This window comes from Sinocyclocheilus rhinocerous, unplaced genomic scaffold, assembly GCF_001515625.1.
Source record: "Sinocyclocheilus rhinocerous isolate Xijiao unplaced genomic scaffold, SAMN03320098_v1.1 scaffold1864, whole genome shotgun sequence".
NCBI lineage: Eukaryota > Metazoa > Chordata > Actinopteri > Cypriniformes > Cyprinidae > Sinocyclocheilus > Sinocyclocheilus rhinocerous.
The window spans coordinates 585,577-606,674 of NW_015639085.1; the positions used below are offsets into that span (position 1 = coordinate 585,577).

Consider the following 21,098-nt stretch of genomic DNA (forward strand, 5'->3'; position numbering starts at 1 on the left):
GCTATACATAAAATAAAATATGAGTTTTGATGTACTTTAAGTATATCTCCATGTTGTACGTTGTGTGGAGTCTAAAATGTTTGATATTCGTTATTTGTATTTGCTTGCATCTGTTTCCAAAATTTGCATGAAATGTAAAAGTATAACACTGCCTCCCAGTGTTCACGATTTTTTTTTCACGGTTTTTCCCTTCTGACTGTAATCTGAATGGTCCTAATTGCTGTAATTATTACAATGCCTGATTTAGCTTTTCACAAATATAGATTTAAATCGGAACAAATGCTGATGTCAGGGGCATAAAAACAATAATCATGAAGCGCCAGAAGCAATTATGTGATGAGTTTTGCTGGAAACCATAAACAGTACAAGGGACAAAGCAAAGTTAATTACAAAATGAAACAATACACAGAAGAAAGAAGAGTCAGATTGCATGTTTTTCAATGTCCCAGTCACACTGTGTTATAACTTAATACGCCACAAAGGATGTCTTCAAATAATGCAGGACCAGACATTAATGAATTATGTAGGCCTACATCTTTGTATGTCTTGACTAATTTTATGCAACAGAAGAAAAGGTTTGTTTTAATAGAGCGTCACTGTAAAATATTTTAAAACGAGTAAAGCCGAGCCAATGTTAATTTAATATTATTTAAAATAGTAAAAGTGTTGCACCAAATTAACCATAATCTACAAATTCTTCTTCTTCTGTCTTCTCTGTTATATTTGAACTATGGTGTTCAACACAAGTAGATGAAGGGTGGATGCCACCAGTCAATTAAAATCAATAGGCTTGGTAACTGCTTGAATGATTGAAATATTCAGCTTTTGAACATAAGAGAAAGCAGTTAGTCTCGTTGTTACAATAAGTGATGGCAACATACATATCACATGCATAAAGTCTCTCGATTTATTTTTCACAAGACCTGCAAATGACCATTTTGAAAAAAATAAATACAAATCTAATTTCTGAGACCATTCCTATTTTTCCCTGTTTCCCTAATGACAATTAATGTTTATATTAAAAGCAGCATATAGACAGTACAACAAATACTATCATGATACATGAATAGTCTAATGATAAAAAGCATATTTAATGACTTTTCAGGAAAATCAGTTAAATAATTATGAAACAATTCATAAACAGCACAAATGTAAACGGTAACAATAGTATTAAGCCATTGTTTTAAAAAAAAAAAATCCAAAGCAATTTACAGTTGAGGAATACAACAAGCGATTGTTGTATATAAATAGGCCTAAATAAATACAACTTGCCCCATAAAATGACAACCTGATATTTGCATTTTTAGGTTGTGGGTGTAAATAAGAAAACACTCATTGAGCCAGTTTAAGCTACAACAACTCTTACATCATAATAATGGAATATTAGTTTGGACACAGAATATATAAAAAATATATTCATTATAAGAACGTTTTGAACTGAATAATTTAATCATCATTGGCACTGCTAAAACAAGCATTTGTTTAAGTGGACTTTTGACTGTTTTTACATCGCTGTAATGAGAACTAATATGCTTAATTATCGTGAAAATAATCCTAATGGGAAAAAAGTATTCGTTTTAAAATATACTTAATTTAATTATATTGTTTTATAATTATATATAATATAATATATATTATATAATATATATAATGTATAATTAGTCTTGAAATATGACCTTGATTTTATTTCTAAAATGAGATCCATTCTGTCCACAAAACCAACGTTCCCCTAAATATGCTGCAGTTCGCCGCAACATACACGAGGGGGCGGTACGTGATAAATACATACAGGCTAAAATACATACATGTGCGCGCCTCGCTGTCTCATTAGTGCGCAACTGCGCATGCGCCGAGTCGTGACCGCGTACTTGAGACGTTTGAAACTTCTCGCCGGTGATTAGCACAGCATTTCTACATACAGCTAACTGTAAGACCCTTTTTTATCTCATTGTTATTAAATTCAGTCTATAGTATCTTCTGGTCGTTAACAAACTATGAGTTTACTGAATTATCTTGTTTGTATGCTTACGCACGCAGCGCGCGCTGTTAAGAGTGAGCTGGAGAGTTAGCTCGTGAGCTAACCACATAACGGAGTACTTTCCGCCTTACTTTCACTAAATTAACCTCGTTTGGCGGTTTCTTCGGTGTCCATCATATTGGAAAATAGAGGTCGTTTTATTGTGATGCGCTTTTTTTGTGATTATTTTGGATGACTAGCATTTCTTCTCAGCATGCTAACAGCTTTAGCACGTGAATCATGGCCTGAGTTTCTGTCAGTAAACGCAATCATAAACAACCAGACTGACACAGTGGAGCCCATTAACCAGCCGTCTACCACACAGAGCATAATTTAGTGTTTATTCATAAATGTGAGTGAGATACTTGTCAGGCCGCTTTAGTCAGAGCAGGCCAAGCATGTGTGCTACCGTTTGTCAAGATCATAAACATGAACATTATCAGCTGTTTTCGCTGTCAGTATAAGAGATGTGCAGAAGAAAAATGTAAGGGTCCGTTTACATTAAAATGTACTTCAGATGCAGGTCTTTAATTTCTGAAATGCGTTACCAAATTAAATACATGTTCACATTATCATCAGCATGATCTTTCTGCTTTACAGAATGACTTGATTTTAATAAATAAATCAGTACCCTTGCTGTAGTGGTGTATGTATATATGTGTGCATATGCGTGTATATGTGTGTGTGTGTGTGTGTATATCTCAACAAATCATCTCACTGCATCAGTTCTCATAGTGGATCCTACTTTTATTTCTGTAGCAATCATGGAGCTCAATGATGGAAATCTCCAAACCCTGACTGAGTATCTGCAGAAAACACTAATCCCTGACCCAGCTGTGAGACGGCCAGGTAACGTTCACATTTGAGGCTGTTCTAAAAAAAATACTGCATTTTCTTTGGATTTGTGTATGAGAAGGACAAAACATTCAGGCCTCAATAATAATGATTTTTTTTCCTACTGGCCCAGCTGCCAAAATTTTCACTAGCTTGCCAAAAAAAAGAAAAATATTAGTGTTTTATGCCCATGTAGTCTTGTATTGTAATATGTTGTCATTATTATGCCAATATTTTATATACTAGTGAAATTTCACAATTCTCAGTAGTGCTGAACAATTTACATTTAGTCATTTAGCAGACACTTTCATCCAAAGCGACTTACAAATGAGGACAATGGAAGCAATCAGAATCAACAAAAGAGCAATGATATACAAGTGCTATAACAAGTCTCATTTAGCTTAACGCAGTACATATTTTTTTATTATATAATAAATAAAAGCCTCTTTTGGATGGCACAATAAAGCGACGTTCACTTGCAGAACGCAAGCTTCTAGAGGGCACATAAGTCTGAAGTGGTCAGTGGTGGTTTTGTAGGCAAACATCAATGCCTTGAATTGTATGCGAGCAGCTATTGGTAGCCAGCGCAAATTGATGAACAGAGGTGTGACGTACATTCTTTTTGGCTCATTAAAGATTCATCTTGCTGCCGCATTCTGGATTAATTGTAAATGTTTGAATTTGGGTGGAAATATTCTAAAGGAAACCAGGTTTGTTGTGCTTTTTTGTAGGGCTGCATAATTTGGCCAAACATTAAGCAAATATTACTATTGTAATAACACTTTACTATTGTAATAAAATAAAAGTATTTAAGAATAATTCAGGGCTTGGCCCCTAATAAGTGTGATATTTAGAATATTAATAAACTTACTAAATAGTAAACTTTCATTTTATGAAAAACTGCAGGGGGCCTATAACTATAAATCATTAGAAAGGTCTAAGGTATTTTTATTAAATATATAGAAAAAAATCTGTCACAGTAATTTCTTAATTTTTGTTAGTTGGGTTTTTTTTTTTTTTTTTTCCGCTAAGAAAAAAACAACAACAACCCTCTACACTTCTCTTTAAAAAAAACTTTCACTAAACAACTTCCCTCAGGGCTTTTAGTCCAAAAGTGTGCTTGTTTGGCCAAAAAGCATATTGATTCTCATATGTTAATTCAAATTTCTTTAGAGAGATTTTTTTATTTCAATACCAGTTTGGGCAATACTACCATAATATTAATTTAAAGTTCAAAAACTGTTAAAAGACAAGTAAACAGTAACTAATTTACAAAAAAAAAAAAATCAATTTCATATACAATAGAAAAAAAAATATTTGAACAAAATAATCAGTGCTATAAATTTTTCTGTAGTATTGAGGCACAGTAAAGTAATCAAATGTAAAATAACACAGTTTAGTCTTAACTATACTGTATATCCCCATTTTTTGTGTTCTCACCTTCTCCATCTTTAGCTGAGAAATTTCTGGAATCAGTGGAGGGAAACCAGAACTACCCCATTTTACTGCTCACAGTACTAGAGAAGTCCCAAGATGAGGTCATTCGCGTGTGTGCAGCCGTCACCTTCAAGAACTACATCAAGAGGAACTGGCGCATAGTGAGTGTCCTGTTAAATACTATTAAAACAGTCTGGTGTGTGATAGGTGGCATTTAATCTGGATCTGTGTACTTTCTCTTCCTAAGGTTGAGGATGAACCAAACAAAATCTCTGATCCTGACCGGACTGCTATCAAAGCCAACATTGTAAATTTGATGCTAACCAGCCCAGAGCAAATACAAAAACAGGTACGAATTTCAGATAACCCATGAGAAGCAGCAGTTAGAATAAAGGTGTTTCACCTGTGTACTTTTACAGTTACTCTTGTTATTTGGAATGAGTGCTGTAGCTGTAATCCACATTACTGGGTTTGTAATAAACCGTACTGCTGTAGCCTATAGATCAGTGGGTCTCTTTTTGACCTATGTCATGTGATTCTAATAAATAAGCTTAAGAAATTTTAGATACGATTTAAATTCACAATTCTCCATTTCAATACAACGGTGAACACTGTTAGTGACGTGACATGTGGCCAAGTATGGTGACCCATACTCGGAATTAGTGCTCTGCATTTATCCCATCCAAAGTGCACAGACACAGCAGTGAACACACACCCGGAGCAGTGGGCAGCCATTTTTGGGGGTTGGGGGTTCGGTGCCTTGCTCAAGGGCACGTCAGTCGTGGTATGGTGGGAGAGAGCGCTGTACATTCACTCCCCCCACCTACAAGGGGGTTGGGGGTCCGGTGCCTTGCACTGTACATTCACCCCCCCCACCTACAATCCCTGCCAGTACGAGACTCGAACCTGCAACCTTTGGGTTACAAGTCCGACTCTCTAACCATTAGGCCACGACTTTCCCTAACTTAGCCTAACTAATAAAAAGTTCAAACATTATTAAAGATGAGTGAACACTCAGTAATAATTGAAGAACAAATAAAAACAAAATTACAAGCAAGAGCACACATAAATACATGATCTGTAAATAAAAGTGACTGTTTTCCCCTCTGCAGCTGAGTGATGCGATCAGCATCATCGGGCGAGAGGATTTCCCTCAGAAATGGCCGGATCTCCTGACCGAGATGGTGACTCGTTTTCAGAGCGGGGACTTCCACATCATCAATGGAGTTCTTCGCACGGCACATTCCCTTTTTAAAAGGTATTGGAATAAATACATATATGTACATTTTTTGGATTCAGGTGTTATGTTACATTTCTAGACACTTTTGTATCTGACCCTTACATAAATTTGATACATCCTGTATTTTGAGTATTGTCTCTGTTGTCTTTCAGATACCGCCATGAGTTTAAGTCCAATGAGCTGTGGTCAGAGATCAAGCTGGTACTGGACACTTTTGCACAGCCTCTCACTGAACTCTTCAAGGTAAAGTCAATGAGTTGTCCTTTTTGTTATTCCATCTAATCATTTGCTTTTACTCGTGTGTGAAATGGAAATGACACTTGTTTGTTTCACTTTTAGGCTACGATTGATTTGTGTCAAACTCATGCAACAGATGTCAACGCCCTGAAAGTGCTCTTCTCTTCCCTAACACTTATTTCAAAACTTTTCTACAGCCTTAACTTCCAGGTGAGTCTGCACGTACAACCGCTCATGCTTCCAATGGCACTTCTGTGCCGGTTTTCCAGTTCACATCTCTTTTTCCAATCTCTTCAGGATCTCCCAGAGTTCTTTGAGGATAACATGGAGACTTGGATGACAAATTTTCATAACTTATTGACTTTGGATAACAAGTTGTTGCAAACAGATGTGAGTTTATTCTCATATTGAAATATTCTAACACGGGAGTGCTCACAAATCTGATTTCTGTAAGTTCAAATAACCAAGACCAACAAACTAAACTGTGAGTTTCCTGCTGTAGGATGAGGAGGAGGCTGGTCTGTTGGAGCTGTTGAAATCCCAAATCTGTGATAACGCAGCACTTTACGCTCAAAAATACGATGAAGAGTTCCAGCCTTACTTGCCTCGCTTTGTCACAGCTATCTGGAACCTGCTGGTCACAACTGGACAGGAGGTTAAATATGACTTGGTAAGTGGATTTCATTTAAAATGTGTATTGTATTTATGTGTTGCAAGTTGTTTACAGCAGTGGTTCCCAATCCTGGTCCTGGAGAACCCCCAACACTGCACATTTTAGATGTCTCCCTATTCAAACACACCTGATTCAACTCATCAGCTCATTAGTGAAGACTCCAAGACCTCAAATGTGTGTGTCAGATAAGAGAGACACCAAAACCGTGCAGTGTTGGGGGTTCTCCAGGACCTGGATTGGGAACCACTGGTTTACAGACTTGGTGGCGGACATTATTTTAGTGTTCATAGTGCTGTTAGGTTTTTTTCTTAACGGTGCCTGACAACATTGACTGTTGTAGCTTGTGAGCAATGCTATCCAGTTTTTGGCATCAGTGTGTGAGCGGCCGCACTATAAGCATCTCTTTGAAGACCAGAATGTTCTTACCAGCATCTGTGAGAAGGTCATCGTACCCAACATGGAGTTTAGAAGTATGTGTCAATTTCTCATTGTCGAGCTCTTATATTATAGCAGCTGATGAAGTGGTACAAATAATCTAGAAGGATTTTTCATGTTGTAAATTGATAATTGTATGAAAACAGGTGCAGATGAAGAGGCTTTTGAAGATAACGCAGAGGAGTACATCATCAGAGACCTTGAAGGCTCAGGTATGTTGATGCTACTCTCTATTGTTCAGACACTCAGTCTTCCCGTACTGAATCATACCTCCTGTCCTCACAGACATCGACACGAGGCGTAGAGCAGCCTGTGATTTGGTGCGAGGCCTCTGTAAGTTCTTTGAGGGCCCGGTGACGGGCATCTTCTCTGGCTATGTGAACTCCATGCTGACAGAATATGCCAAGAACCCCGGGGTGAACTGGAAACACAAAGATGCTGCTATCTACCTGGTCACATCTCTGGCCTCCAAAGCTCAGACACAAAAGGTGAGATTTTTCACAAATAGTGAAATAGACATTATTGAACAAAATGGTTGAAATACATAATGTAATAAAACAATATAATCATAAATTGTATTGTGCATTATGTATTATATGGAATGCCTGCTGAGGGTGCCAATAGCCTGTCAACGGTTTATGCACTTTACAGCACTATCTAATAATTTGTTTAATATTGACTAAACATTTGTCAAATGTCCATTTAATCTTTAATATTTGGCAACTTCTTTATGATAGACATGCTACAGCCACTGTCATTTCTTGAACAAGAACATGTGGACATAAAAACATGCAAAATCAGAGACGGTCCGTGCTTGTAAATGATAACTGTCTGTGTGGAGCAGCATTTACTGTGAACCGAGCCGCTCTGAGATAAACGTAACCTGCACACATATAAATAAAGCTCATATTGAATTTAAAAATGGGTTGACCACTGTTCACAAAGTGCTGCAGACATCTGTTCAAAAGACTTACACGTGTTCAGACAATGGTTAAAGTCAAAGTATCTCACACCTTAATATGAATGTTTTATACAAGCTGTAAAAATTCTATTTATGTGGCAGATTTCAGATTATTGGAGCCAGTCTAAGGAGTTGTTTGAGTCTGATTTCTTCTGCGTTGTGAGCTATAGATCTGAGGTCCAGTCTGACAAATGCATACTTCTGGTTTACAGCATGGAATAACACAAGCCAATGAGTTGGTGAACCTGTGTGAATTCTTCGTCAACCACATTCTAGTAGACTTGAAATCTCCCAATGGTAATTGGCTTCACTCATTTCATTTAGCACGTTAAATAGTTTTTATTGGAACTGCAATGGTGCTGAATGACAGTTCATTTCTTCTTTGTCCCTCAGTGAACGAGTTCCCAGTTTTGAAAGCAGATGCCATCAAGTATGTTATGACCTTCAGAAGTCAAGTAAGCGCTTTCCTTTCCATTACATTGTATGCTTTCCATTACACAAGTGTTCCTTCACTGGGTGTGATTGGTCTGGCTTCTGTCTGGTCCTCTAGCTCCCTAAAGAGCAGCTGTTGGAGGCTGTTCCTCTCCTGGTGGCCCACCTGCAGACAGAGAGCATCGTTCAGCACACCTATGCAGCACATTCACTCGAGAGACTCTTCACCATGAGAGGAGCCAACAACGCCACTCTGTGAGTTTTTCCAGTACGAGACATGAGAATGGTCATGTTCTGAATTTTGACCATTTTATTTATTTCTTTTCTGAACTATTCTTATTTTTCAGCATTACTCCTGCTGAAATGGCACCATTCACAGAACAGTTACTCAACAATCTGTTCAAAGCTTTAGCAATCCCTGGCTCATCTGAGAATGAATACATAATGAAAGGTGATTGGCTTTGATATTCACAAATTTTTGTAGTGAAACGTTTTATTTACTGTAATATTCTTATTTACTCCTTGACCTGTTCTGTTTGTCACCTCTCTAGCCATCATGAGGAGTTTCTCCCTCTTACAGGATGCCATTGTGCCCTACATCCCCACTCTCATTGGCCAACTCACTCATAAGCTCCTCCTCGTCAGCAAGGTAGGCCAGTCACTAAATCTGCTGTCCTATGACGGATGCTTGAGTTCAGGTTGGTGTCCAGTCATGTGGTCTTTGTCTCAGTCCATGGCATTAGATGCACTGGCAGGACACACAGAAATATCCGTCCATTAAAGGGGACATTTCCCAAGCAGGACTTGATCCTAAAGGCAGGACGGAACATCTTCATGTTTTACACACAGGATGTTGTTCAGCATGCATTTCTGCCGCATGCACATTTTCTGCATTCAAAGAATAGCCACCCACTGAATAAAACATGTAGCAAATTTTAAACTTAGTCATTTAAATAACTACTTAATAGTAAGCTAAATCTGCTGTCCTATGAAGGATGCTTGAGTTCAGGTTGGTGTCCAGTCATGTGGTCTTTGTCTCAGTCCATGGCATTAGATGCACTGGCAGGACACAGAGAAATATCCGTCCATTAAAGGGGACATTTCCCAAGCAGGACTTGATCCTAAAGGCAGGACGGAACATCTTCATGTTTTACACACAGGATGTTGTTCAGCATGCATTTCTGCCGCATGCACATTTTCTGCATTCAAAGAATAGCCACCCACTGAATAAAACATGTAGCAAATTTTAAACTTAGTCATTTAAATAACTACTTAATAGTAAGCAATATAAGTTTTCCATTTTAAATCTTTTGTATGTGTGGGCAGCCTGTTCTTTAAAGATAACAAACTTTGTATTCTCTACAGAATCCCAGTAAGCCGCATTTCAACCATTACCTGTTTGAGTCACTGTGCCTGTCCATCAGGATCACCTGCAAGGCCAATCGGGACACTGTGGGCAGCTTTGAAGAGGCCCTGTTTCCTGTGTTTACCGAGATCCTCCAGAATGATGTGCAGGGTGTGTTACACTGTTTATCACACAGTTGTGTGGTGACTTACACAATCACTCAGAAGTATGGGGTCTGTATTTATTTGATTGAAAATGTCAGAGAAAAATGTCAATGTTATTACTCCAGTCTTTAGTGTCCCATCATCCTTCAGAAATCATTCTAATATGCTGATTTGCTGCTCAAAGAAAATTTTTGTGAATAATATTTTTGTAAACATTTTGATTTGTAACATTATAAATACTGTCACTTGAGTAAAGAGTATGACTTGAGTGTGAGTCAACGTAATTTCCTAAAAAAATAATAATAATAATCTTACTGACCCCAAGCATTTGAATAATAGAGCATACAAAGTGTTTCCTGTATGTAATCTCTTGATGGTACACAGTCCTGAAGCCATGTTTTTATGGGCCCTTCCTCTCGTCTCATCTCTGGCCCTGCAGAGTTTGTGCCTTACGTCTTCCAGGTGATGTCTCTGCTGCTGGAGATCCACACCAGCTCCATCCCCTCCTCCTACATGGCCCTGTTTCCTCACCTCCTGCAGCCCGCGCTGTGGGAACGCACCGGAAACATCCCACCTCTCGTCCGGCTGCTGCAGGCCTATCTGGAGAAAGGAGCCACCACCATCGCCAGCACAGCGGCTGACAAGATTGTGAGTGCTTCATGGGATGGCCTCTATTATTTTTGCTAGATGAATACCCATAATGCAGTGGGCCTTACCTCAATACATTCCCATTAAAATAATGTAATTTGTTTTTTTTCCCCCACCAGCCTGGTCTTCTTGGAGTATTCCAGAAGCTCATTGCATCCAAGGCTAATGACCATCAAGGCTTCTATCTGCTCAACAGTATAGTGGAGCAAATGCCTCCGTAAGCAATGCATCATGAGGACACAAGAATAAAAGAGTTGACATGTTTCTGTGCTCTATTAATTTGCTTCTGTGTGTTTGTATGCAGAGATTCCATCACCCAGTACAGGAAGCAGATCTTTATTCTGCTTTTCCAGAGGCTTCAGAGCTCTAAGACCACAAAATTTGTAAAGAGTGAGAGATTGCTGTCATTTCTGATCATAGTTTACTTCTAACCCCATATTTATATGAGCCCTGTAATTTCAAAATTACAAATTGCTCACTATATTGATCTGTCACTTTTTCTCTTCACAGGTTTCCTGGTCTTTATCAACCTTTATTGTGTGAAATATGGAGCAATTGCATTGCAAGAGATATTTGATGGCATCCAGCCAAAGCAAGTAGCTTTATTATTCTAAACATGTTGAGTCATAATCTTGCATTGCAGATATTACTGACTGGCTTATTGATGACATTTTCCCATCAAAGCATCTTCTAAAGAAAGTGCATGGGTTGGGTTTATTTATTGATTTATTTATTTCTGATCGTTTCCATTGTTTTCTGTCTCCTCAGGATGTTTGGCATGGTCGTGGAGAAGATCATTATTCCTGAGGTGCAGAAGGTCTCGGGGCAGGTGGAGAAGAAGATCTGTGCTGTGGGCATCACAAAGATCCTCACTGAGTGTCCTGCCATGATGGACACAGAGTACACCAAACTCTGGTAAGACACACTATGGGCTTTTGTGTACTATACCAACTAATGGGAAATGACATGACTTGAACAAAACTGCTTATGAATATTTGAAAAACCTGTCCGTTAAATCAACACAATATGCAGAAACATGCAGAGAAAAAATCTAAATAATATAGTGGACCCCTGCAGACCCTCATGAATTTACAGATAATTTGACATCTTTATGACCATGCATAATGTCTTATAACTTTCCAAAATATAATAATAGTAAATAACTTATTCTACTTTGAAATGCGTGTCCTGTGTTGGAATGTCTGTTTTTGTTTTGGTCTGTGTGATTCCGCCCACTGCCAGTTTAACCAAATAGTATTTCCACACCTCTGGGTTGCCAGAGAGCGGAAAACAGCATATCGCAGCCATGGAAGTGAGCAAACTAACTGGGCCAGAGATTGCAGATTCTACCCAACTTAAAAAGCCTCGGCATTCATCTAAAAAGCTCAATAGAGGCATATTAAAACGAGGATAAATCAACTTGTAGTGTAAAGCTTGTCGCCTTCCATTGTCAATTGCGCTCATTCCCGTTGCGTGTCCTCAATCTGGAGGGGGCTGGAGAAACAATATTTTGCATTTGGACTGCAGTACACACTTTAACCGCTAGCTGTCAGTTTTACATACTGCACCTTTAAATGCCTGAAAATGTTTACAGTTACTTTAATCCTGATAAATACACCACATGACATTTCACAAGGCATTACCTTTTCTTAAAATTGTATGTGCTTTTTAAATCCTTGCGAATCCAAAAAGGATACAAGGAGCACATTTCCAATAACTTTTTTCCCCTCTAGATTTCTGTGGACACTCTTATTTGTCATGGAGTCTAACAAGATTAACGTGGGCTGTCAGATGAGCTGATGAATTAATCATGAACATTTGGTGAGAAAAGCCTGTTTCTGTTCTTTAGGACCCCTTTGTTGCAGGCTCTGATTGGTCTGTTTGAGTTACCAGAAGACGACAGCATCCCAGACGATGAGCATTTCATAGACATAGAGGACACTCCAGGATACCAGACGGCTTTCTCACAGCTTGCTTTTGCAGGGAAGAAAGAGCATGACCCCATCGGAGATGCTGTCAACAATCCCAAAATCCTCCTAGCTCAGTCCTTACACAAACTCTCCACTGCCTGTCCTGGAAGGGTGAGTATCACTCACAATGTAATCACTAAAAATGACTTGAGAACATGACAGAAGCATGCTTGGTCTCCAGACCTAGCTGAGCTGTTGAACTAACCGAATGTTGTCTTTAACAGGTGCCCTCAATGTTGAGCACCAGTCTGCCAGCAGAAGCTCTTCAGTTCCTGCAGGGTTACCTTCAGGCTGCCACTGTACAGCTGGTGTAGCCACACGCCCAGACTCCTTATCGCCCAGAAAGGGGACCTCTGATGCTCTCAAGACACCTAAACTGATCCAACCAATAAAGAGACGACCAGTGGACTCAACATGAGTGAAGACGCACCGCCCAGTGATACATGGCCAGACAGAAGGGATTTTTAAAGGATTGTTTTAATGAATTATGTGTGATGAATGGGAAAGTGCTTTGGTAGAGGGGTGCTGATCATCTCACTGGGTGGCCTCTGCCGGTGTTGGCTTTTCTCATGTATTATTTGGAGTCCATTCAATATGTTTTCTTATTGTTTAGTTTTGCGTCTTGCCCAACCATTCATTCGGCAGTATTTTGAAATGTAGCCTTTTACAAACATTGAACAGCACTTGGGAGTTGGCTGACATTTGATGGCATCTTTAAAATCAATGGGGAAAGCGTTTTCCGTTTGTTCTCTTTCCTGTAGTTTTGGAGATGTTTTTACTGTATAAACGAGTTGTTTTGCAAAGCAGAAAAAGTTGTCCGATGTCTTGTTGCATGTCATTCACCATGTTTTGTCGCATGTCATTCACCATGTTTTGTCTTCACGTCTTAGTTTTGCTGCTCTAGTTAATAAATAAAATGAAGCACTTGTTTAAGATGTTGATTCACATTTGTATTTGTTTCAAAAAGGCTTTTATCTTGAGGTTTACGTGCCTGAGGACCTTACACGTGCCGGTGAGCTGAAGACCACAGTCGCTGTATTGTGCTCAGCTGTTTTACTAAAGCTAAAGCTGATCTAGTGTATTTCACAGATCAATGCATTCAGGAAGGAATATTCCAAATCCATGTCGGGAGTCATGCATTGATTATCCATAATGCCAAGTCAAGTTGGCAAGAGTGAATTTAATGGGTAAAATGCTAAATTATGTAAATTTGAAATGAAATGCTTCCCAAAAGTGATCAGATTAGATTAGTTTTTTCAGAAAAGGGCCTGCCTTAGTTCTTAGTTTTGCCTGTTAGTGTTGTTGTCACTAATACTCGTTAAGTCATTATTTATAACATTAAAAATGAAATTAACGTATTAAAAAATAAAAAGTTACATTTTAATGTCATCAAATAATACATAATCTGCTCAAATGCATCAGGCTATGAAATAGTAATCAGTCATTACAATTATATTCATCAATAATTAGACAATCCTGGTTTAACACTGTAGAATGTAATTGTAGGTACAGATTCATTGCACGTAACAAACATTAAATGTTACAATATAATACGAGTACAGAAAAATAAAACATCTTCCTCTGATTTCTTTCTCTTGGGCTGCATGAATTTAAGTACTTCTAAAGATAGCAGACAAAAATGTTTTACATTCTGACTGTGAATATACTCTTGGTTTCTTGCCTTGAAATGTGGATGGTGTGTGGAGTATTATGGGATGGCTAAGAGGATTTCACGTGACCGTTAACCTGTTGTTTGGTCTTAATGAAGGAATACATGCACTTGTCACCTCCCATAAAACGATATGTTGCAACATTGGTTTCCCAGGGGAGCAACCTAAAGAAAAGACAATGTAGAACATTTAATGAGCGTGTTTGAGTTTTGTGTACACTCTTAATCAAGTGTAAGCAAACTGGACTTTGCCAGTGGAGGTACTTACGCCCGTGACAGGAAAGCAAAGTACATTAGACGGGGGATGCAGATCATTTGCTGGTCAGCCAGAATGGCCTTCATTGACTCCTGGACACAGTATAGAGCAGGGGTGCCCAACCCTGTTCCTGGAGATCTACCTTCCTGCAGAGTTCAGCTCCAACCCTGATCAAACACAACTGAACCAACTAATTAGGATCTGAAGAAGCACTTGATAATTACAGATAGGTGTGTTTGATCAGGGTTGGAACTGAACTCTGCAGGAAGGTAGATCTCCAGGAACAGGGTTGGGCACCCCTGGTATAGAGGATCCAGCGGTGGAATCAGGCCTTGGAGTTCCTCCCTGTGATTGCAGACACGCTAGACCAGGGCTGTCCAAACTCGGTCCTGGAGGGCCGGTGTCCTGCAGAGTTTCGCTCCAACTTGCCTCAACACACCTGACTGGAAGTTTCTATGGCTGTGTCCGAAATCGCCCCCTATACCCTTAAATAGGGCACTATTTGAGGGAACAGCCATTTTTAGTGGTGTCCGAAACCATAGTGGACGTTCTCGAGTGCACTCATTCAATCCCACAATGCACTGCAAAAACGAGTGTACAACTGGGGCAAGTTCAAGCTCAAACCGGTGTGCACCGTTTTGCTACGGTTTCCGGTTTGAACGACATGTTTCCTGGAAACGGTGTGCAACGGGGTTTGAGATGCGTTTTCTCTTGTTTGGTGGGTGTGTCAAAAATGTCAGCCCAATCAGCAGCAACATGTATATAAACCACAGGGTAAAGAGACAGCTGGCACAATGTAATTAACATCCAAATAAATTCACAAGAGCAAGTATATTGTTTGCACATGTTTATTTACATTAAAGGCAAAATAACTGAAATAATAAGAGAACATGTATAGATCTGGAACTTCTTTAAGTAGGTGTGTTTAATTAGGGTTGGAGCTAAACTCTGCAGGACACCGGCCCTCCAGGACCGAGTTTGGACACCCCTGCTCTAGACTGAACATTAGGAGATTCAGGGGCTTCTGTTGCATAACATCAGGACAGACATTCATTGTGCTTTAAATGAACAGCACTCAAATATAAACACACTGTCGTCATGTACTCGTCCTCATGTTGTTCTTTCTTATGAGGAACACACACACACACACACACACAAAAGATGTTTTGAAGAATGTTCATACAGCTCATTTACATAGAAAGCATACATTCACTGGCTCCAAGAAGGACGAAAAGCACCAAATTCAAATGTGAAAACACATTGCATCAGGTTTGGCACATTATTTTTGTCATTTTTGTATTATTGAAATAGTATGATAGTGTATATTAATATTTCAGTATAGAATTAGCTATAACTTTTATGTTTTATTTTCATTTTAATTGTTTAGTCATTTTGTAATTTTTAATAGCTTTTTCTTTTTAAATATTATTATTGTTTTTTTTTTCAGTTTTAGTTTTATTTCCATTTTAGTTTTTATTTACTTCTAGTTAATATTGTTAGTGCTTCAAAATGTATTCAATAGTTCTAGCTTTAATTGATAACCCTGATTTGACATGTTCATTTGTGACAGTCCAATTTATATACTTTTATAGTTTTTATTCATTTTCTGTTTAGGTTGTCTTAATTTCATTTTTTCAAAAAGACATTTTTCATTTATTTACAATTTTAGTGTTTCAAAATGTTTTAATGGTTTTAGTTAACAATAATATATCTCGTCTGAAGTCAGCGCAGGTCACTTCCAAGAACCACATTTGAGAGGTGGCATCAAGATTTTCAGTGACTAACAGCACAAAGAACAACTTAAAAGCCAAGGATAACAGCTTCAATCTTTAAATAACTCATTTTTATTTTTAAGATGAAACATCATATGAACCATCATATGTTTTAATGATCATATGTTTTAATGTGTTTATTTAATAATGTCTATTTAGAGCTTGGGCACTATTAAAGAGCAACATAAAAGTTAAAGGGGTCATATGATGCGATTTCATTTTTTCCTTTCTCTTTAGAGTGTTACAAGCTCTTGGTGCATAAAGATGTTCTTTTTAGCAGCATCATATGACCCCTTTAATAAATTCACAAGAAAGTCACCAGTTTGGAACAACATGGGGATCAATAATCGATGACAGAATTTGTATTTCTGGCTGATCCATATTGACCAATTTCCTGGTTTCTCACCTGAGTTGGCATCCAGCAAACATGCCAGTGTTGACGATGTACGGGCAGATCAGGGTGGTTTTCACCCCATCCACACCTTCCTGTTAATAAACTATGAGTCAGAGATTCATGGAAACCTACAGCTCCAAATTTACTAGCACAATAGTCCTACAACAGAAACACAACACAAGCATTCAGTCAACAAGCTTTTAATGTCACTAGTTGGGTTGCACACACAGCAGTTCCACAACCTTTCAGCTTACCTCTACACAAGCAGTGCTGAACAGACCAAGAGTGCTTGCAACAGTGACAATATCTCCGTGATTCTTGGCTTTCATCTGTGGCAGAAAGGCTTTTGTCATCTGTCAAAGCAAGAAAACAGATGACTTCTGGACATGTTCAGTCACTGCTGCTGTCAAGTTCTGAATTAATTGCATCACTAAGTAACTGGAGCTGGTTTATGCTACACTGTAAAATCCTGTAAAAGACTGTAAAAATGCTACAGTAAAATCCTGTTAAATGGTTAACGGTAAATTCCCCTACTATATACGAAACGGTATTACAGTAAAATTCCGGCAACCACAGATTTTTTTTACAGTGTATGTTTTGTCAGGATTTGAGCTGATTGTGACATTTGGTGTTTGTTGTAGGAGGTAAAATGTGTTGCATGCTGCCTAGTGTTAAAACATTAATGTATTTCCAAGCTGCAGGTTTGGGTCCCTTCTTCAATGGAAGTATATAGAACATTTTGGCGGTTTTATTGTCAGCCAGGTGAAATTCATAAGTCTGATTGCTTATAAAAACAGCGCACCACTCTTCAAAAGGTTACATAATGTCCTAAACACAGTGTGGTGTGAGTTATGTAACTGAGGTGTGGGACTCGGGGATAAAGGTGTGTTCAAATGCCTCAGCAAGCATCGAGTAATATTAAAAATGGTTTATATAATAACACTTAATAATAAGAGCTCTGAGCTGCTATCATGGTGATTAGTGACTGACTTGATAATCTGGTCCATAATGTCCTGTTGGAATGTGTAATTTACGGTCATATGCACAATAAGCCATTATTGTGGAGGTTTTTAATCAAGCAGATTACAGTCACTGTACTTTTTTACTCCAGCTTTAGTCTGCATTATCTCCTTGACTTTCAATCGCACGGAAACATCACGCACAGTCACCGTCACATGGCTACTTTCTTCTGATACGTTTAAGTCTTGCAGGAAAGAATGTCGTATTGATTTGTAGCTTGTATTGCACGAGCAATCCAGTTTTCTATTATTGATCAGTGACTCCAACAAAGATGGCTAAAGTCAACATATTTTACAGCAGTAGCCTACATGATGATCTGCAGAGTAGACTACTGATGATAGACTGGTATTGTAACATCTGCTGAAGCTTTCAAAATGCCTGAACAAGCACCGGAGCTTCTCCCTAAAACCATCCTCATTCTGAGAGATAACTCAGCAGACCCACAACAGTCTATTGCGTGGTCGTGAAATTTGACAGATTTGCGCAAAACGTGAGCCTACTTAGGAGTCAACTTTCATCTTTGATTAGTTTTATAGTTAAATTATTTCTGAATAAAACATGAAATCAGGGCTGTAATTAATTGAATTAAGTAGGCTAATTAAATTAATATAAATGTGCAATTAGTCGACTGATGGCTTAAATGAATGACTGGTCAACTAGAAAAATCTTTAGTCAGAGGCAGTCCTTTTATTCATACAAACACACACACACACACACACACACACACATACATAAAATTGTTATAGCTTACTTGTAGAGATTGCAGTGATAAATGACATGGTGAAAAATGACTGAATGAATAATACTGAAAGTAGGTTAAAATGAATTTTAAAAGTGTGCCCCCTAAAAGCGCAAGTGGCCCCTGCCTGGCCCCCCCAGTTACTGTGGTCTAGAACCACCACTGCTTTTTAGCAGCATCATATGACCCTTTTAATGCACAACGTGGAGGCCAAGAACCACCCGACGCAAAGCGGTTGCCTCCACGAAGTAAATTAACTGTGCCTCTCTCTACAAACAATGAAGCTGTGTTTACTTCAAAAACAGCGATTCATGGAGGCCAAGAACCACCCGACGTGAAGCGGTTGCCTCCACGAAGTAAATTACCTGTGCCTCTCTCTACAAACAATGAAGCTGTGTTTACTTCAAAAACAGCGATTTTACCACCTCGTTGCTGAAGAATATAGCAGATTTACAAAGATAGTGGAATTTTAGTTGGTGAATGTTGTGTTATTTGTCCCAACTGCACAGTAAAACTGTGTCAATGGGCAGAAACAAAAAAACATTTGAACTTGTTGAAAAAGATACAAAGACCATGGAGATATAATATGCATATGTGGGAAAATGATCTTTTAAAATTATTCTGTCATTAAATGTGAGCTCACAAAAATGGTATGTGTATAACTAAAAACTGCTGAAGCATAGTTTCTTGGATTCAAATATGGTTGTAATTGACCAGCAGATTTACAAAGATAGTGGAATTTTAGTTGGTGAATGTTGTGTTATTTGTCCCAACTGCACAGTAAAACTGTGTCAGTGGGCAGAAACAAAACATTTGAACTTGTTGAAAAAGATACAAAGACCATGGAGATATAATATGTATATGTGGGAAAATTATCTTTTAAAAGTATTCTGTCATTAAATGTGAGCTCATAAAAATGGTATGTGTATAACTCTAAAAACTGCTGAAGCATAGTTTCTTGGATTCAAATATGGTTGTAATTGACACTCATTGCTAACTCTATACGACGTTGGCAGAGTCTGGTTGAAGTAAACGAAGTCACAGCAAAAGAGCTCTCGAGTTTTGCAGACAATTCGATTTCTGCTGAATGCATTCCTGGATCAACACAAACCCTTACTGTAAATTACAGCAGAACTCTTTTTCACAGTGCCATGAGTGAGAGGGCTGAAATGTCTCAGGGTTCTGTACCAGATAAAACCATTAAATATCCAAACGATTTTAGAAAGAGTAAAATACCTGTCCGTGCAATCAAACCATATTCCTCGTCCATCAAGCATTTACAACAGTCCACAAGCTGGAGAACATCTCTGTCCAATCTTCATTCCCAAAATACCATTATCAAAGACCAGCACAAGTCTGAAAGAAACACCGCCTCTGCCAGTCACAGCAACGAAAAGCACTTTTTGGTGGCCAAGGAACCAGCACAATCCACTTCCATTACTTCTAATCCACCAAATTCATCCATCCAGGATTCATACATAAAGCTGCAACAGCCTTCAGACCTCCTCAACACACTCAAACCTGCTACACTAAACAGTAATCTTGATGAGGTCTCCAGCACAGTGACAGACACGAACATAAGGGGTTTTGAGGATAAGACGAGGAAGAAAAAGCATAACAGTCACACTGTCAAACTCGATGGAGAGGACAGTACCAAAACGGCACAACTGCAAGCGGGAAAACTAGTATACGACCCTCATACTCAACAAATCAAACCTATTTCAAGCAAAACATTTACAAAAGCTTGCCAGAGATCAACAGGAAGTGAAATCCAGGACAGTGAGCATCTGAAAATCAGCCTTCGTTCATTCCAGCAGACAAACTGGAGAGAGATGTCACAAAGTAAGATGATTCAGAATAGCTTACTGATTTCAGAAAAGTCAGGGATGAGCTTTTCTGTGGGTGCGAACATCAAGCAACAGATAAAGAACTCCAAAGAGTGCAGAAAAACTCATGGGTTTATACCAGAGTTCCCCGTGACAGACCTTCCAGGGGTCAGCCGAGAGGTCACCGAGCGAGACCTCGTCAGGATACGCAGTCAGCGATGGCATGGTGTGAATGGCTGTTACGATAACCGGAATAACTGGTATGACTGGACTCAGTCCATCACCCTGGATCCATATGGGGATGGGAGTAAACTTAAGATTTTGCCTTACGTTGGCATAGATTACAGGCAGAGTTTTTAGAGGCATGTTTCTTTAAATCTTCAAATGTGGATACACAACTATGTCCTGTGTGTTTTTGTTGTGCTTCTCTATTCTTCATGGTCCATTGCACTGGTGTGGCAAAAGATTTATTAGTACAGTAGTTTGAAAGCAATAAGACAATTAATCAATTCATTGTCGGCAAGAAATCTCAAATGAACATACAAAACCACCATGTACACTAGTCAAACGTTTGGAGTAATTAATATTTATTTTCACCAAAGCTGCATTTATTTAATCCAAAATACAGTAAGAACAGTAATGTTGCGAAATATTATTAGAATTTCAAATAACTACTTCCTGTTGTAATGTTTTAAAATGTAATGTATTCCTGTGAAACAAAGCTGAATTTTCAGCATATACTCCAGTCGTCAGTCACATTAGCTTTCAGAAGTCATTCTAATATGCTAATATCCTGCTCAGTTATTATCAATTATTACTGGTGCTCAATTGTTAGTAATGATTAATAATTATTATTAATGTTGAAAAGTTTTTTGCTGCTTAATATTTTTTGTGGAAACCGCGATACATTTATTTTCACAATACTTTAGTGAACAGAAAGTTAAATTAAAAGCATTTATTTGAAATAGATATCCTTTGTAACATTATAAATGTATGTACTGTCACTTTTAATCAATTGAATGTGACTTT

At 38.4% G+C, this 21,098-nt stretch overlaps 2 protein-coding genes across 2 annotated transcripts; both read left to right on the forward strand.

Annotated features, from left to right (window-relative positions):
* Positions 1-1,817: 1,817 nt before the first annotated feature.
* Positions 1,818-12,782, forward strand: LOC107750990 (exportin-2). The gene is made up of 25 exons (XM_016566558.1): positions 1,818-1,926; positions 2,776-2,866; positions 4,307-4,449; positions 4,536-4,637; positions 5,401-5,546; positions 5,681-5,771; positions 5,868-5,975; positions 6,063-6,155; positions 6,268-6,435; positions 6,779-6,908; positions 7,020-7,085; positions 7,159-7,361; positions 8,047-8,131; positions 8,228-8,289; positions 8,385-8,521; positions 8,614-8,717; positions 8,818-8,915; positions 9,632-9,782; positions 10,215-10,423; positions 10,543-10,640; positions 10,728-10,813; positions 10,934-11,015; positions 11,192-11,338; positions 12,273-12,504; positions 12,618-12,782. Exons 2-25 carry the CDS (start codon positions 2,782-2,784, stop codon positions 12,705-12,707), a joined length of 2,916 nt encoding a protein of 971 aa, XP_016422044.1. The 5' UTR covers positions 1,818-1,926; positions 2,776-2,781; the 3' UTR covers positions 12,708-12,782.
* A 6,500-nt stretch (positions 12,783-19,282) lies between these two features.
* On the forward strand, positions 19,283-20,524 carry LOC107750998 (mediator of RNA polymerase II transcription subunit 26-like). Its single transcript, XM_016566567.1, has one exon. The coding sequence runs from the start codon at positions 19,395-19,397 to the stop codon at positions 20,427-20,429; it is 1,035 nt and encodes a 344-aa protein (XP_016422053.1). The 5' UTR covers positions 19,283-19,394; the 3' UTR covers positions 20,430-20,524.
* The last annotated feature ends 574 nt before the right edge of the window (positions 20,525-21,098 follow it).

Excerpts from the sequence above, each read along its gene's own strand:
- LOC107750998 (XM_016566567.1), top strand. The coding sequence starts at position 19,395 with ATGAGTGAGAGGGCTGAAATGTCTCAGGGTTCTGTACCAGATAAAACC.
- LOC107750990 (XM_016566558.1), top strand. The coding sequence starts at position 2,782 with ATGGAGCTCAATGATGGAAATCTCCAAACCCTGACTGAGTATCTGCAG. Across the intron at positions 10,424-10,542 it reads GCACAGCGGCTGACAAGATT|CCTGGTCTTCTTGGAGTATT; the intron begins GTGAGTGCTTCA and ends TTCCCCCACCAG. Across the intron at positions 12,505-12,617 it reads CCACTGCCTGTCCTGGAAGG|GTGCCCTCAATGTTGAGCAC; the intron begins GTGAGTATCACT and ends TGTCTTTAACAG.